The following is a 16,524-nucleotide window of genomic DNA, read 5'->3' on the forward strand; positions in this document are numbered from 1 at the left end:
CTTTCTGTGACCCCGAGGGTCCTGAGACCACACTGTCCCGCGAGGGTTCCACCCCCCGCTTGGCCACTGGAACGACATCCCTCCGCGGAGCCGGCTTCTAAAAGGTCCGATTTTGTGCTCCGCGGCTCTAGCACTTGCCAGAAGCGGCCGACGGAGGCCCCTCCCCCGCCGTCTATCCTCCCGAATATCGCCTCGGATTCACTTCTCCGCACGTCCTACCTTCCAGTAAGTGGTCGCTTCTCTGTTCAGAGAGTTGTTGCTACTCTCCTCTTCGATCTCCTGTTCAGTTCGTAGGTGTTCAGAATGGTTTGATCCCTATTCAGCTGAATTCCTGAGACCAGATGAAATCTAGGTCTCCTACTCCTCCACCATCTTGCTCCGCCCCCAGAAAAATCTCTTTCTTCTTTCTTTCTTTCTTTTTCTTTCTTTCCTTCTTTCTTTCTTCTTTTTCTGCTTCCAGGATTTTCTCTTCACCTTTGACTAGATCTTTGACTGTGATATGTCTAGGTGTGGATCTCTATTTATTTTCTTTGGGATTTGTTGAGCTTCTTGGTACATTGTTGGCTATTCATTCTTGAAATATGTTTTCTGCTTTTTTTTCTCTCTGCTCTCCTTTGAGACTTCTATTACAGGTCGGTGCAGTCAATGGTTTCCCACAGGTTTCTCCTGTTTAGATTTTTTCTGCCATTTTCCTATGTTCTGCAGATAAGGCAATTGCTATTTATCTATATGCTATTCCTTTTGCCATCTTGATTTGATGTTGAACCCCTTAGGTGATTTTTTTTTCATTTCAGTTATTATCCTTATCCAACTGCAGAAATTCTTTAGATCATTTTTGTAAAAATAAACTCTATCCCTTTTAGAATCTCTATTGGTTTATTCAAATAGAGATAATTTTCACACCATAGTTCCTCAAACCCGGTTTTCTTTACTTGTTTGAACATACTTGTCATAGCTGCTTTGAATTCTCTCCTAAGAATAATATCTGGGAATATATCCCTCTCTCTTTTCACATCTCCTAATCTTGGTTAAAAACTGAACACTTTACATAACATATCAAATATAGATTCCGACTTTCCCCTTAGGTTGCTGTTATTATTGGTTTTGTTCACTTGCTTGTTTCTCTATTATCCTGTCTTGACAGACTGTGAGTTCTGTGGTGTGCAGAAGCTGATGTCTCTGCTCAAAAAAATTTTATACTCTTAATTTACAAATCTGACTTCCTAGGAACTACCCCTGTGTCTGCATTGCTCAGGAATAGACCAAGGCTTGAACAGAGGTTGTGCTCAAACACCTCAAGCTCGTGATGCGTCTGTTCTCTGCCAGTGTATCTAGGTGTGGGTGGAAGAGCAAGTTCAAAGTTCAGGCCATTTTCAAGTCTTACTTAGACTTTCTGCTGGGCTCGTTCCCCTCCTTTATGAGCCTGAACACAGCCTTGGGATCTGCCGTATTTGTGGCTAACTGGGGCCCTTTCTTTCTGCCAGTGAGCCCTGTTTACCATGACAGAGAAGTTGGCAGTTGTCTCGGCCAGCCACATCATGTCCGCATGTCTGCACCCACCCAGCCCCAGGCTAGACACCAGCGAGTCCTCTGTTCTTACCCAAGATATAGTACTTTTCCAAGAATGAAGAGTTCTCCGATTGTTTCAAGACTTTGGTTGATTTCCCAGATGTCTGAAAGAATTGCTTTGTTACTTTTGCTCACTTATAGCTGCTTTTGTGGGAAGGGAGCAGCAGACCTTCTTACTCTGTTAGAGATGGAAGGTCTGACATCGTTCGATTTTACAAGTGAGAAAGAAGTTCCAAAATGAAGTCATTTCAGAAACATAATTTACAACTAGGATAGGCATGTTTCTTTGGGGTAGGAGTTCCCATAGCCTTTCACATGAGAACCAATTTCCCAGTTTGTTTGACTGTGGATTTGTTGTATTTCATCACAGCCTTTGGCAATATCCTTTTGTACAGCACACTTTGAGCAACATTGTTTCCTTTTAACTTCTATTGGCAGATAAGAAATCTACAAGAAAAGAGATCATAAGGAAATGCTGAGGAGATCTCATTGCCAGGTCAAGAACAAAATGAACTGAGGGAGAGCAGAGCATGTAGTTACTTCAAAATTAATTGATGTTTTTTGGAATTAAGCAGACAAAATAAAATAATGCCCCTTTCTCCGCTATTCTCTACTTTTTAAACTCTCGTAAATTTTAATTGGTCTATCTTAAGTGACGCTTTCAATCTTTTATTTAATTTTCTATCTCTTAATATCACTGTACTGTGTTCCGAGTGTAGTCCTTATTCTAGCTATGATACATTAAATCTCATTTCAGAAAAATTACATTTATTTTTTTAGAATAAATTTTAAATTATAAATTCTATTATAATTGACTCTTTCTGCTAATTTTCCATTCATCTATTTTGAGGGTTACCTGATTTTTATTTCAATGTCATTTCACATTTCCAGGACGCCCAATTGGCTATTTTCATATTTTGTGGCCCAGTGTTGCTATGACAATCTTGTTATTTCCTCATTAGCTTGATTGTTGAAATTGAGGAAGGGAATTAGTTTCATTTATGAGTTAATATATATGTATCATGGATGCAAAGTGATCTATGAAATGAAGAAACAGAAATTCTCATCCCGGAAGATCCAGGAAGATTATGAGATCTTACATCATCTGGAAAATTTCATGACTCTGGAGGAAAGTGTTGGGATTCCACAGAGCATAGGATTGAGCATTTCATTAAATTTTATCTAACTCTCAATAGGGGAGACCCCTCTAATAGTTCTCTTGTATTGTAATTTTAATTATTATGCCAGTTTTGCTTCTCATATGGGCATGGAATCACCAGGGGGAAACAAACACTAGGAATTCACAAAAATGCCAGTCTTGACAGAATAATATCTTAGTGCTAGACCTGAAAATAAAAGCCATTCTGTTGATTTCGAACAATGTAAGAGTCACATGAAGTCTCCTTTTACTCAACCCTGAGGCTCACAAGGCCTGCAAGTGAGGCCTTGTGTATCGTCTACGGCAATGTGATTTCTTGTTGGATAGTTGAGGACTCCGCCTTGTCAAGCTGCTGCACCTGTAAAGCAATCAGGCTTTAAATTCACACCAGTAAGCTTTAAATCCACATCTCCAGCAAGATAGACCTCTCAGATTCCAAAGAGGACAGTGTCTGACCGTGTGACTTGGTGTCAAAACCTGCCAAGCCTATCTTGAATTCAAAAATAAACCTTTCTAAAGCAACCAGCATGTCAGTCTTTTGACAGAAATTACAATTTATATCAATATTGAAAAATGTGCCCCCCTTGAGGATCCATTGTCAAAGTCACATAGAGAAAGGATTAAAGCAGTCACCCCTTTCCCCTGTAGGCAGATGTAGTCTCACGAGGACCAATAACATGAGAGCTCTGTAACGATATTGTATTCAGTATGAATACATTTTTTTCCCCAAATGAAATAAAGATGTTAATTCTTCAGGCATTGTCCTTGAAAAAGAATTTTTAATGTAGAAATTTCCAGGCTTATCTGTTGACTTTGTTCATTACCAATTTTGAAAATAATGATTTCATTCATTAAATTTAAGCTGACTTGCAGAAAGCAGAAAACTAAGGCTTACTTGCTCATATTTTAGGTTTTAGTTTAGCTGAGTGCAGATATTTACTGAAAAACTTCCATGGATAGGTAAGAGTTTCTATTTTATTTCTGTCTTGACCTTGTGTGACGGGAAAGTGTCACGGCCCGCGTACAAGGTCGAACAGGGATGAGGGCAAGAGAATGAAACATAAAAGTATGGGAACAGGAGGGTTGCCCACGGGGATGCCGCGAGCAACAACTTTATTCTTACTTACACACTTTATATAAGTTCAGGTTATATAACAATAGGACATAAACAAGTTCCACAGGTTCCTCCCTGCCCTCTCCTGGTTCCGTCCCGAGTTTTTGGTTCAAGGCCAGGTTCCTCAAGCGCATAGTTTCTTCCCATGCCTTCAAAGGGCCCGGTGCGCTATTTTTCAGGGCTTATCAATAACACTGTGGTTTTCTTAGCCTAAATACAACTCGGGCTAGCCAGTACCACATGTTTTTGTATGGGGGCAGTCAGGTGGCCATGGTTCAAAGGGATCAGGGAGCCTTTGCTCTACCTGATTAACCCCTTTGTTGCTCATGGCTCCCGACATTTCCCCCCTTTTATCTTTAAACGCAACATGTGTACATTTGCTTGGGTACTGGCCATGAAAACAAACAGACAGCGACTCCAAGCACCCATAAGCAGAGAAATAAGGTTACCCCTACAACCAGAGCACACATAATCCAGAAGGAATGTTGGAGGATATTAAAGGGGTTAAACCCCTGTAGCTTTTGTAAAAAGGATTGTGCCATGTCTCCGGGGGTGACTACATGCAGATGGGAGGAGGCTATATTGTTTATTTGTTCTTGCAATTGAAGCAGATCTAGGCTTACATTTGTTTCATGCCAGATACCTTGCAAGTGCCTCTGCACCATTTCCCAGGAGACATTGTCAGCCTTCAAGGGGGTTACACAAATGGAACCATACCCGCCGTGGCATACAAAGGACAGACGAGTGTGTAACAGTGAATATTGGGTGCCCAGATACTCGACGGCCTGCTCTAGACCATCTAGGCGAGCCAAAATTTTTCTATCTATACTTCCTTGTGTAGCGAGGGTCTGGGAGACATTATGAGCTAAGCTATTTACATGGGAGGCCGTATGTATGCCCTGGGACAGCGCCACCGTGGAAACAGTAGCCGAGGCTATCAGGGACACCAAGGCAGTGATGCCAGCTATTAGGAGGCCTAGGAAACGTCGCCCCCGGCTAAGTAGGCCCTCCAATTCTTGCGCAAATTGGTAGCCATAATCTCTATACCAGGGCCCCCTCACCTCTACAGGCATCATTAGATAAGGGGGCTGCATGGCTAGAAAAACCATCTTTGTTGGATTTGGGGCGCCGGGTAAAGGCAAACAGTTGGTGAGATAACACTCCTCACAAGTTATTTTGTAAAGGGTTCTATTGGCCTTAGCCTCGGGTACTACAGATCCGTCCCCCACTACAAACAGGAACGGTGGGGAAAGACATGCCTGAATTTGAAAGGTCAATGGGCCCGTGGGGAAGCCAGGGAAAAGGGGTGAATTAGCTTTAACATCTCTCATGGCCGAAACAATTTTCCACAAGTCCGGGTGTCTCATCCTCCCCAGTGACAGCAGTCCCCCGGGAGCAGAATTATTGTGGTCGTATGGCCCATATCCTGAAGGCGGGGGGGAGCGGCGCAAAGGGAGATCCCTGTCTTTTGACCAGTCAATTATATAAGTGTCAGGCATGCCCTGGGGAGTCACAATCTCGGGGTTGTGATGAACGCAGGTTTTCCAGGAGGGTCCGTAGGTTTTCCACGTTAAGTCAGATTTGCAGAGGGGATAGTCAAGGTGTGGGGTCTCAAGGGATCTGGAAGCGGGTCCGAAACGGCCAACAGGCAGGGGCCTCCGATGTTGAAGGACAACCTTGTTGATGTCCCAATTCTCCACCATTACATGAGGTGTCAAAGTGTCTCCTCTAGGTGGCTCAGTTCCATACCAAGAGCGGATTCTTCGGGAGACTGGTGAAGTGACCACGCATCCATGATGGGGCGCCTCAGGGCCATCGATGGCCTGGAAACAAATGGGGGGGGCAGAAGCCAGGCTGGTCCAGTTAAAAGGCGCCACGGCATGAGTGAGGCCGGAAATCTCAGGCCCATCAAAAATGTCTGTGAAGTTAGTAAACACCTTGGGTGAGGGATCCTTCCAGGTGACTGCCCTCGCGGTAGGAGGATCCGGGACAAAAGCCCAGTAAGAAGAGGCCTGAGCAGAGTCAAGGGTTAAAAGTGATAGCATGGCAAGGAAAAGGGCAACAGCCGTGACTGGCTGGCCCGACTCACGCACGGTGGCCTCAGCTCGAGCGGTCAGGGCTTTGATGTCTCCCCATGTTATTTTCCTCTGATCCGAGGCGGGGCGTCTCCTCGTCCTCCCGGAGCGGATCTGGAGCCGCCCCATTCTGCAAACCATCATGGATAATGCGGACGCATCGGAGCGGGAGCCAGCGTGGCGTCTCCTCATCCTGGGGAAAGATACAAGCGCATCCTCGGCCCTGGCGTAGGACCGGGTCGGGTCCCCTCCACTCCATGGTGGCGGGGTCATGCCACTTCGCATAGAGGAGGGGAGCCTGCTCAGGCTGCCAAAAACGCTCGGCGGCAGTGCGGCCAACCGAGTCAACATTCAAAAAATTTAAAACAAAGAGTACTAATGAAAGGTGTAAGTGAGGTGAATATTTTATTTTCCCCTGTAGTATTTCCCCCTCTTTTAATTTTTTGAGGTACATTTTGAGGGTGGAGTGGGCTCTTTCGACAATGGCTTGACCTTGAGAATTATAGGGAATGCCTGTTGTATGAATGATGCGAAAATTTGCGCAAAAGGTCTGGAATGCTGAAGAAGTGTAGGCTGAACCATTGTCGGTCTTAAGAGCCTTTGGCATGCCCAGAACTGCGAATGCTGCGAAAAGATGATTTTGGACATCTACAAAAGCTTCACCGGAGTGTGCAGTAGCAAAAATATAGTTAGAGAAGGTGTCAATGGAGACATGGATGTATTTAAGGCGGCCAAACGGTAAGTAAGTGGTTACATCCATCTGCCAAAGGTGGTTAGGAAGGAGCCCTCTGGGGTTAATGGCATATGAGGGGGGGTTAAAAAATTGGGGACAGGATTGGCATTCTCGTACAATTTGTTGGGATTCTTCCCGGGAGATGCCGTATTGGCGCCGTAAGGCCTGTGCATTCTGATGGAATTTCGCATGGCTGCTTTTGGCTGCTTGAATAGTGCTTGTAGAAAATATGTGTGTATTTTCATCAGCTATGCGATTGCCCTCCGCTAATGGACCAGGAAGGTTAGAGTGAGCTCTGATGTGTGTTATAAACAGAGGGTGCTGCCTTTGTAGTAGGAGGAGCTGAATCGACTTGAACAGGTGGAATAATTCCTCATCATTGGACAGAATGTAGGCTTCAGGTAGTTGTGGGGCCTGACTTTCCCTTTTGTTTTTTAAGAAGTTGTGAATGTAGCTGCTGTGGAGGAATTTCTCGAAGGGCTGCTGCCAAGGTCACTCCTTGTACATAACTGGGACCAATGTCTGCACACAGCCGCAAAAAATCCTCAAGGGTGCCCGTGGACTTCCAAGGCCTTATGGCCGCCTGACATGCTGAATTGGCATTCTCAAAGGCTAGCTGCTTCACTATAATAGTTCCTGCCTCCCCATCTACAACAATCCTACTCACGGCTTGTAACAGCCGTGAAACAAAATCTTGATAACGTTCATCGGGTCCCTGTCTTATTTTAGATAACTCTTCTGTCCTTGTGCCAGTGGTCGGTAACTTTTTCCATGCAGTCAAAACAGCCTCATTGATTTGAGCATAGGCAATCTCAGGGAAATGTATTTGGTTACCCACTTCATAATAAGCTCCAGTACCAGCCAACATCTCATATGTGACAGGGATTTGGGTCCTTCTGTTATAGATAGCCAGATTGTTACACTTCTCCTCGAATTCGGCCTTCCACAACAAATAATCTCCCCCATTAAGGCAAGCCCGGGCAACAACCTTCCAATCTCCCGGGCAAAGAGCTTCTCTGGTAAGGTTTTCCATCATAGATAGGGTAAAGGGAGCAGTGGCCCCGTACTGACTACAGGCAGCCTTTAAGTCTTTTAACATTTTAAAATTTAGGGCAGTATATGTCCGTTGGCCTCCCTGTAAGGTTACTGGGTAGGCATTAAACTCTCCCACGTCCTCTCCCGCTTGCTGCGCTGTTAGTAAAGTTCTCTGTAAAGGGCTAATGTTGGACACAGAGGACTTGGCAGTGCTTTGCTGATTGGTCATAATGGGAAAAGCCTGCAGCGTGCTAGTTTGAGTGCACTTAGTCATGGAATTAATCCCTTGACCAGAGGTTGTGACTGCAGGCAGGACCGATTTCAATGATGTGGGCATAGTCAGAATGGGGTCATCATCGAGATAAACATCATCGTCGCCAAATTCATCCCCACCACTCTGAGCCCTAGGGGCTTTCCCCGCCAAGGGCATAGGAGGTGGTGGAGGAGGGAAAGGGTCCTGGGCGGGTAAGTTAGCATCATTGCCCAGGATCTCAAAAGAGGACACCCCAGTGGGAGTCAGGGGTACTTTAATAGGATCTTTTTCCTCATCTTCAACCCATGATTTTAAAGATATCAGCTCAATTTTTTGTTGTGGTTCCAGGATTTCACAAATATGAGACCAAAGGCCCATTGTATTGGGCGGCAAGGCACCGGAGCCCCACAACTTTATTTGATTTTTCATCTCTTGGCCCACCCGTCTCCAATCCTCTGGGTTTGCTGTTCCTTCTGGTGGGAACCAAGGGCACAAGTCTTCTATGTTCCTGAAAAATTCCTGCAGTGTGGAGGAAGACACCTTATGCCCTCTCTCTGCCAATAAAACCCGCAGGGTCCGCAGAAAATATGCATGACTAGCGGACTGACTTTGTCCCATAATTTCTTACTCCTGTCGTGCCGGTTAAACGACCGGTTCTCTTACCTGGTTGCTTGCGACGTCGGTGTCCAGGATCCTCTTTCATGTGCTCATGTCCCTGTTCGGGCGCCACTTGCCACGGCCCGCGTGCAAGGTCGAACAGGGATGAGGGTAAGAGAATGAAACATAAAAGTATGGGAACAGGAGGGTTGCCCACGGGGATGCCGCGAGCAACAACTTTATTCTTACTTACACACTTTATATAAGTTCAGGTTATATAACAATAGGACATAAACAAGTTCCACAGGTTCCTCCCTGCCCTCTCCTGGCTCCGTCCCGAGTTTTTGGTTCAAGGCCAGGTTCCTCAAGCGCATAGTTTCTTCCCATGCCTTCAAAGGGCCCGGTGCGCTATTTTTCAGGGCTTATCAATAACACTGTGGTTTTCTTAGCCTAAATACAACTCGGGCTAGCCAGTACAACATGTTTTTGTATGGGGGCAGTCAGGTGGCCATGGTTCAAAGGGATCAGGGAGCCTTTGCTCTACCTGATTAACCCCTTTGTTGCTCATGGCTCCCGACAGGAAAGCCAAAACCAGAAACCAAAAAAGCAAAGGCCAAATGTTTTGTAAATCAGAAAGGTGTTTTTTTTTTTTTTTTTCCTCTTTTTCGTTGCTGTTGCTGCTGATAGTGGTGGTGGTCCTGCGGTCTTCTGGTCTATTTGTTCAAATATAAACAATCTCCAAATTTACTTTATAAAGTTACTATTCACCTTATTAAACTCTTATCCTTGAATTGCTTTTAGTAATCACCCAGTAGCTGACCATTAATTACATTCTTTGCTTACTTCAGCTGAGGAGGCAAGCTCCATGCAACCAGTAGGCTTCTCAAACCTTTTCCCATGATGCTAAAAACTTTGATGTTCCCCAGAATTCTAAGCAACTTTAAATGCAATGTGGATCCCCAAAATTCTAAAAAGAAAAAAAAAAGATAAACTGGTAAAATTTAAATAAATTTGTAGGTTAGTTAGTACATCATACCCATGCATCATACCCATGATCTAGTTTCTTCATTTTGGTTTTGGAAAATGCTGGTTAGCTAAGATAACATGGGGGAAGCTGGGCAAAGGGCAGATTGGAACTTTACTATCTTGACAACTTTCCAGCAAGTCTAAAAGTATCCAAAATAAAAAGCTATTAAAAACAAATTCTGTCAGCCATTTATCTACTTCCAAACCCTAGAGCCAAGGCCATGATATTTCTTCTCACTTCCCTGTTGTTTTTCCTTTTGTAATGAAAACTTCATAGAAAGCATTTGTCATCTGGATATAACAACCATTAACATTTTGCCATAATGGTCTTTTCTAATTCTTGTCTTTGAAGGAATATTTTAAAGGAAATTACAGACATCATGACACTTTATTTCTAGATATGTCAGCTTGCAACTTTACAGCATAGGACTCTGCTTTTTCCAGATACCTGAAATACCATTATCACTTCACCAAAATTAACAATAGGTCTCATTACCTTTACCGAGTTGTTGTCCCACAAATGTTTTTTTATAATTGATTTGTTCAAACCCGGGTCGATCAAGGACCACATACTGCATTTATCGATTATATCTCTTAAGTCACTTTAATATAGAGCAATATGGTGACCACAGTTCTAAGATAGCCTGGAAGTTCCCATACTTGGTGTACATGCCTGTATAATCCTGTGCCTGTGTATGGGCTGGACCTGTGAATAGGATGGGGTATCACCCCCAAGATTAAGTGGATTTATGTGTATACGGCATATTGTCAGAATGTCAGTTCTTCCAACTTTGATTATGGATTCAACATGATCACAGTCAAAACCCTACCAGCTTATTTTGTGGATAATGACAAATTAATTCTAAAGTTTATATGGAGACCCGGAATAATGAACACAAAACGGAAGGGGAAAAACAAAGTTGGAGGATTGACACTAGCTGATTTAAAGACTTACTATGAAGGTACACTACTCAGGGCAGTGTGGTCTTGATAAAAAAGAAATAAATAAATAAAAATAGATCACTAAAACAGAGTAAAGAGCACAGAAATAGAGTCACATAAATACACTCAACTATTGACATAGTTGGTTCATAGCATAGTGGGTTCATAGTAGGTTCATGGATTGTAGCAAATGTACCACTCTGGGGCAGGGTGTCATGGTAGGGGAGGTTGTGCATTTGTGGGGATGGGGCTGTATGGTAATTCTCTACTTTCTGTTCAATTTTGCTGTGAACCTGAAACTGCTCTAGAAAGTGTATTTTTAAAATTGTACATTTTTCCTTTATTTAATGAGAGTGAGCACAAGAGAAAACATAGCAAATGATAATGAGCTATAATAATATGTTATAATTAAGATGGTTTAAACCTATGCCAATGTGATATTAAAATTATTATAATGAACATATTTTAAATAAAATCATTAGACAAAGAAGGAAACAGTGGGTGACATGTAACCAGAAGCAAATCATTGAGAAAATAAGGTATTAAGACAAATGGCTGTGACTCATTTTACCTGATGGGCTTTTGCACCCTCAGACACACTCTTCCAGGTCCTAGAGTTACACACATGGCAGGTTGGAACCCAAGGGTCAGCCTTCAGCACAGTAATTGGCATCTGTAGAATCAGCTGCCTATAGACTCTACCTCTGAAGCAACCACAGGAATTGGTTTCATGGATTTAGGAGCCCCTGAAATGGCTTGTCTCATGTATAACCTGAGCATGAAAATACTAACTAGCAAGAACACAGATTACCTGGGAGAGATCGACTTCTATGTGTGCAGAACTGCCTTGGGAACCACCTCTCCATTTGTAGGGTCGCTGGAAACTTCCATAGACAACTTACTGATTCCTCATTGGAATTTACTCCTGTCACTGATGGGATGTGAGACTCAGATCCAGGATGTGTGCAAGTTCACACAGATACAGACTTGTACCAGACTGTGAGACCCTAGCCCTGTCCACGATTTTCCCACAAGAAAAAGCACAGTCCTTTGGGTCCTTCCGCTCTTCTCTGCTTCCCCAGACCCTACTTTGTCCTTGATCCACTGTCAGGCTAGGCTCAGTGCAGTGGGAAAGTATGGCCTTTCCTGTTCCAGGAGCCCAGAAGCTCCCAGCTTCAGGACACTGAGCTCACTGTCGCTCAGGCCACGGTGACCACGGGGTGCAGAAGTCAGTCAGGGTTCTCATACCACATACAGTCACATTCTGCAGTAGAGGGGTTAGGACGTCAAGCCAGGAATGTTAGGAGATGCAATTCAACCCATAACACCTGAGGACCATTCCGCCGACGGAAGCCTTGGGATCACACGAATTCTATTACCCTTCTGCTTGACTCTCAAGCCTTAACAAACTCTGGTTTCTTCATATATCATTCTGGAAAAGCCTCTTTATCCAGTCCGCGTGATTTTGGCAGAGAAGAGAGAATGTCAAGAGATAAAAAAATAAACATTGAGGCAGGTTATTAAGAAGTTGACTTTACAGGGTATAAGAGCCATCTTTCTCTGCTGGGTCTTTCTGTGGCACATGATAGAGGCTAGGCTATGGTGTAGGTACAAGCTAATTCACATGGCATAAGGTTTAGGCTATGTTGTGTTGGGTTGATAACAAACACTACCATAATCTTCGTAGCTTAACATAAGAAAGTCCATTTTTTTTGCTCCCACAGAGCTCATTGTGATTCTGAGCAAATCTCCAGGGCAACCAGTCTCCCTGTGGCAGCTCAGCATTGCCAGGGGCTTCTCAAGGCACCTTCATTTCACATAAAACATCAGATTTCCTCTAACAGAAGAATAACACAGGGAGCTTCTCCAGCTTTTTAATGCTTTGGTCCACTTCTGGTCATAACCTGTTGGGGCCTGAATTGTTCAGGAGAGTCAATCCATCGGCCCGGTTCTGGGGAGCACAGCCTTTTATGTTTCAGGAAGAGGAAGAGAATTGGAAATACTTAGGAGCTCTAGAAATATCATAACGTCACTGAAACATTCTTTATGAAGTTGTGAACTACTTTCTTAAAACTTAATCCAGCTTTCTGGGTCCACAACAGAAAATAGTACCCACCTTCACCCCGTAATTATACTTGCGTGCAAACATGCGCTGTCCCTTTGGGAAAATGTATAAAATACAGAAAAGGGCAACATGTGCCAAAAACCGCTATTTCCACCATTTACCCTTAACATTCTGTCATATTTGCAGCCTGTCTTTGAAAATAAAAACAAAACATTATAGAGGGAGCTTGAGTTTCCATTTCAAGCTCCTCCACCCCATGATCGTTTGCTCCCCGTCTTTGTGAATCATTGCTAACAGAATACAACCCTGCACAGTATCTACTAGATTTTAAAAAAATTCTTTAATGCCCTATTTCCCTACAGCTACTGCCTCATTTCCCTACTTGATTCTTGGTGAAAATCTTGAAAGAATTTCCAGCACTTGTCACTCCATTCCCTTACCTGACATTCTCCCTGCGACCCCCTCTACTGGGTCCCCTGCCACAGGTGACCAGACTCATCTTTCCACATCTCCACGGCCTTGTGTCATAGTAGACCACTCCCTTGAAATTCTTTCTCCTCCTGGCTTAGGTGATGTCCCAAACATCTGGCTGTCGTTTTTGCTGCCTGGACATTTACCTCCATCTCCTTTGATGGCTCCTCTTCTTTTGTCCAATTTGTTTAATGGTTAGCTGTTGGAGAAGGAGGTCTGGGTCCTAGACCCCTTCAGAAAATTTCTAAGTTTTCACTATTGTCTGGTGCTCTTGTCCACCATTACATTTTAGTTTTCACTGGTGTGCCGATGATTCTCCCTTCCTTCTCTCTCCTGTTACCTTGACTGCGACATCCAACTCACACACCTATCTACATGGGGATATTTAGTAAACATCTCAGACTTCACATAGCCTAAGAATTCCTAACTTCCATGTCTCAAAACCCAGTTCTCCTGCCATGTCCCCAGTGTAGCAGGACACACCCCTTCACCCAAGCCAAAAACCAGGAGTTTTTCTTAATTTTTCTCTTTTCAGTGCTTTGGTCCAGAAGTGACAGAGGTCACTTCCAGTCATAACCTATTGGCCTGAATTGTTCGGGAGAGTCGATCCATCTGCCTGGTTCTGGGGAGCACAGTTCCATCCTCTCCTAATTCAATTTATCTGGCATTTTTCCAAATACCACACCCCTCCACCTCTCTCCCTATTCAGCCCTGCCCCTCAGGTTCAACCATTCAAACTGCAAGGTGGACTTTGTAATAACCTGCTAACCACTGCCTTTGTTTTCCTTCCTTCCTCCCTCCCTTCTTTCCTTCCTTCCTTCCTTCCTTCCTCCTTTCTTTCCTTCCTTCCTACCTTTCTTAAAAATTTTTATTTATTAGAGAGAAAGAGAGCACGAGCTGGGGGTAGGGGCTGAGGAAGAGAGAGAAGCAGACTTCCCTCTGAGCAAGTTTGATCCCAGGACCATGAGATCGTGACCTAAGCCAAAAGCAGATGCTGAACCAACGGAGCCACCCAGGCGCCCCACTGCCATTCAAAGTTGTTCTTCAGGCAGCAACCAGAGTGAATCTTTAAAACATAAATTATGTCCTATCATTCCTTTGCTAAATAGGCCCCCATAGCTCCTATTGCACTTCAGACGGGAGTAACCTCTCCTTGCTGGCTTGGCCCACAAAGTCACTGTGACCTGGGCTTGGCCTTCCTCTCCCACTTTCTCCCTGCTCCTCATGCCCAATCCAGGCCGACCTCCTACTTGAGCTCCTGGTGCTTGCTCCTCCCTTTGCCTGCAGTGCTCCTCCCCTAGGTTTTAATGTGGTTGACGCCCCTCTTCTCAAGCCACCGTCACAGGAGTTCTTCCTAGGATCTCAATCTGAAGCAGCCCTGCAGTTTCCCTTGAGCACAGGGTCCTGTGTTATTTCTTCACTATCTGATGTTGATCTTTGTTCATGAGAGTCCACCCATGTCCCCACTTTCACATACAAGCTCCGTGTGATCTTTCCTGACTTCAGCGCCCTCTCCCCAAGAGCTCATTAAATAATTCTGGAATAAGTGAAATCTTTCCTGCATAAAGAGGCAGCCCCATGAATTTGATGTGTAACCCTTTGGTATATTTTAATGTTTAGATATATGGGGTTTTTCTTTTAAGTAGGCTCCACACTGGGCTCCAACATGGGGCTTGAACTCACGACCCTGAGGTCAAGACCTGAGCTGAGATCAAGAGTCAGACCCTTAACCGACTGAGCCACCCAGGCGCCCTGATATATGGATATTTACAAATCATAAATAATATTATTTTTATGTTTTGAATTTACAGAAGTTACATAAAAGAACATCTTTTAAAGAATAAGTGTTACATTACTAAAATCTATTTGTGTAGGTATATATATGTCCACACAAACATACATACATATAAATATACACAAAAAACATAAATGCAACTAAACATATACATATAAATATACAAAAAATAAATACGTGCACCCCGATGTTTATAGCAGCAATGTCCACAATAGCCAAACTGTGGAAAGAGCCAAGATGTCCATCGACAGATGAATGGATGAAGAATTTGTGGTATATATATATACAATGGAATATTATGCAGCCATCAAAATGAATGAACTTGCCATTTGCAATGACGTGGTTGGAACTGGAGGGTGTTATGCTGAGCAAAATAAGTCAATCAGAGAAAGACATGTATCATATGACCTCCCTGATATGAGGAATTCTTAATCTCAGGAAACAAACTGAGGGTTGCTGGAGTGGTGGGGGGTGGGAGGGATGGGGTGCCTGGGTGATAGACATTGGGGAGGGTATGTGCTATGCTGAGCGCTGTGAATTGTGCAAGACTGTTGAATCACAGACCTCTACCTCTGAAACAAATAATACATTATATATTTTTAAAAAAAAGAAGGAGAAGATAGCAGGAGGGGAAGAATGAAGGGGGGGAATCAGAAGGGGAGACAAACCACGAGAGACTATGGACCGTGAGAAACAACTGAGGGTTCTAGAAGGGAGGGTGGGGGGATGGGTTAGCCCGGTGATGGGTATTAAAGAGGGCACGTTCTACATGGAGTACTGGGTGTTACACACAAACACTGAATCATAGAACACTACATTGAAAGCTAATGATGTACGCTTGGTGTCAGGGAAATCCAAATCAAAACCGCAATGAGATACCACCTCACACCAGTCAGAATGGCTAAAATTAACATCAGGAAATGACAGATGTTGGCGGGGATGTGGAGAAAGGGGAACCCTCCTACACTGTTGGTGGGAATGTAAGCTGGTGCAACCCCTCTGGAAAACAGTATGGAGTTTCCTCAAAAAGTTGAAAATTAGAGCTACCATATGATCCAGTAATTGCACTACTGGGTATTTATCCCAAAGATACAAATGTAGGGATCTGAAGGGGTACGTGCACCCCAATGTTTATAGCAGCAATGTCCACAATAGCCAAACTGTTGAAAGAGCCAAGATGTCCATCGACAGATGAATGGATAAAGAAGAGGTGGTATATATACACAATGGAATATTATGCAACCATCAAAAGGAATGAGATCTTGCCCTTTGCAATGACGTGGATGGAACTGGAGGGTGTTATGCTGAGTGAAATAAGTCAATCAGAGAAAGACACGTATCATATGACCTCACTGATATGAGGAATTCTTAATCTCAGGAAACAAACTGAGGGTTGCTGGAGTGGTGGGGGGTGGGAGGGATGGGGTGGCTGGGTGACAGACATTGGGGAGGGTATGTGCTATGCTGAGCGCTGTGAATTGTGCAAGACCGTTGAATCACAGATCTGTACTTCTGAAACAAATAATGCAACATATGTTAAGAAAAAAGAAAAAGAAAAGAAGATAGCAGGAGGGGAAGAATGAAAGGGAGTAAATTGGAGGGGGAGACGAACCATGAGAGACGGTGGACTCTGAAAAACAAACTGAGGGTTCTAGAGGGGAGGGGGTGGGGGGATGGGTTAGCCTGGTGA

The 16,524-nt window shown here is 43.9% G+C and overlaps 1 protein-coding gene across 1 annotated transcript; it reads right to left on the minus strand.

Annotated features, from left to right (window-relative positions):
- Positions 1-3,026: 3,026 nt before the first annotated feature.
- Positions 3,027-6,190, minus strand: LOC148162358 (endogenous retrovirus group K member 6 Env polyprotein-like). The gene is made up of 2 exons (XM_088019104.1): positions 4,466-6,190; positions 3,027-3,086 (listed from the first exon to the last, which is right to left on the minus strand). Exons 1-2 carry the CDS (start codon positions 6,188-6,190, stop codon positions 3,027-3,029), a joined length of 1,785 nt encoding a protein of 594 aa, XP_087875230.1.
- Between the last annotated feature and the right edge of the window lie 10,334 nt (positions 6,191-16,524).

Source organism: Eumetopias jubatus, unplaced genomic scaffold, assembly GCF_037043125.1.
Source record: "Eumetopias jubatus isolate StellerSeaLion01/CBP00866 unplaced genomic scaffold, mEumJub1_p1.0 scaffold_15, whole genome shotgun sequence".
Lineage (NCBI taxonomy): Eukaryota > Metazoa > Chordata > Mammalia > Carnivora > Otariidae > Eumetopias > Eumetopias jubatus.

What these genes read in the sequence shown, in the direction of transcription:
- LOC148162358 (XM_088019104.1), bottom strand. Translation starts at nt 6,190, where the DNA reads ATGACCCCGCCACCATGGAGTGGAGGGGACCCGACCCGGTCCTACGCC. An exon ending in GTATCTGGCATGAAACAAAT is followed by an intron (nt 3,087 to 4,465) that starts GTAAGCCTAGAT and finishes ATTGCTTTACAG; the next exon opens with GTGCAGCAGCTTGACAAGGC.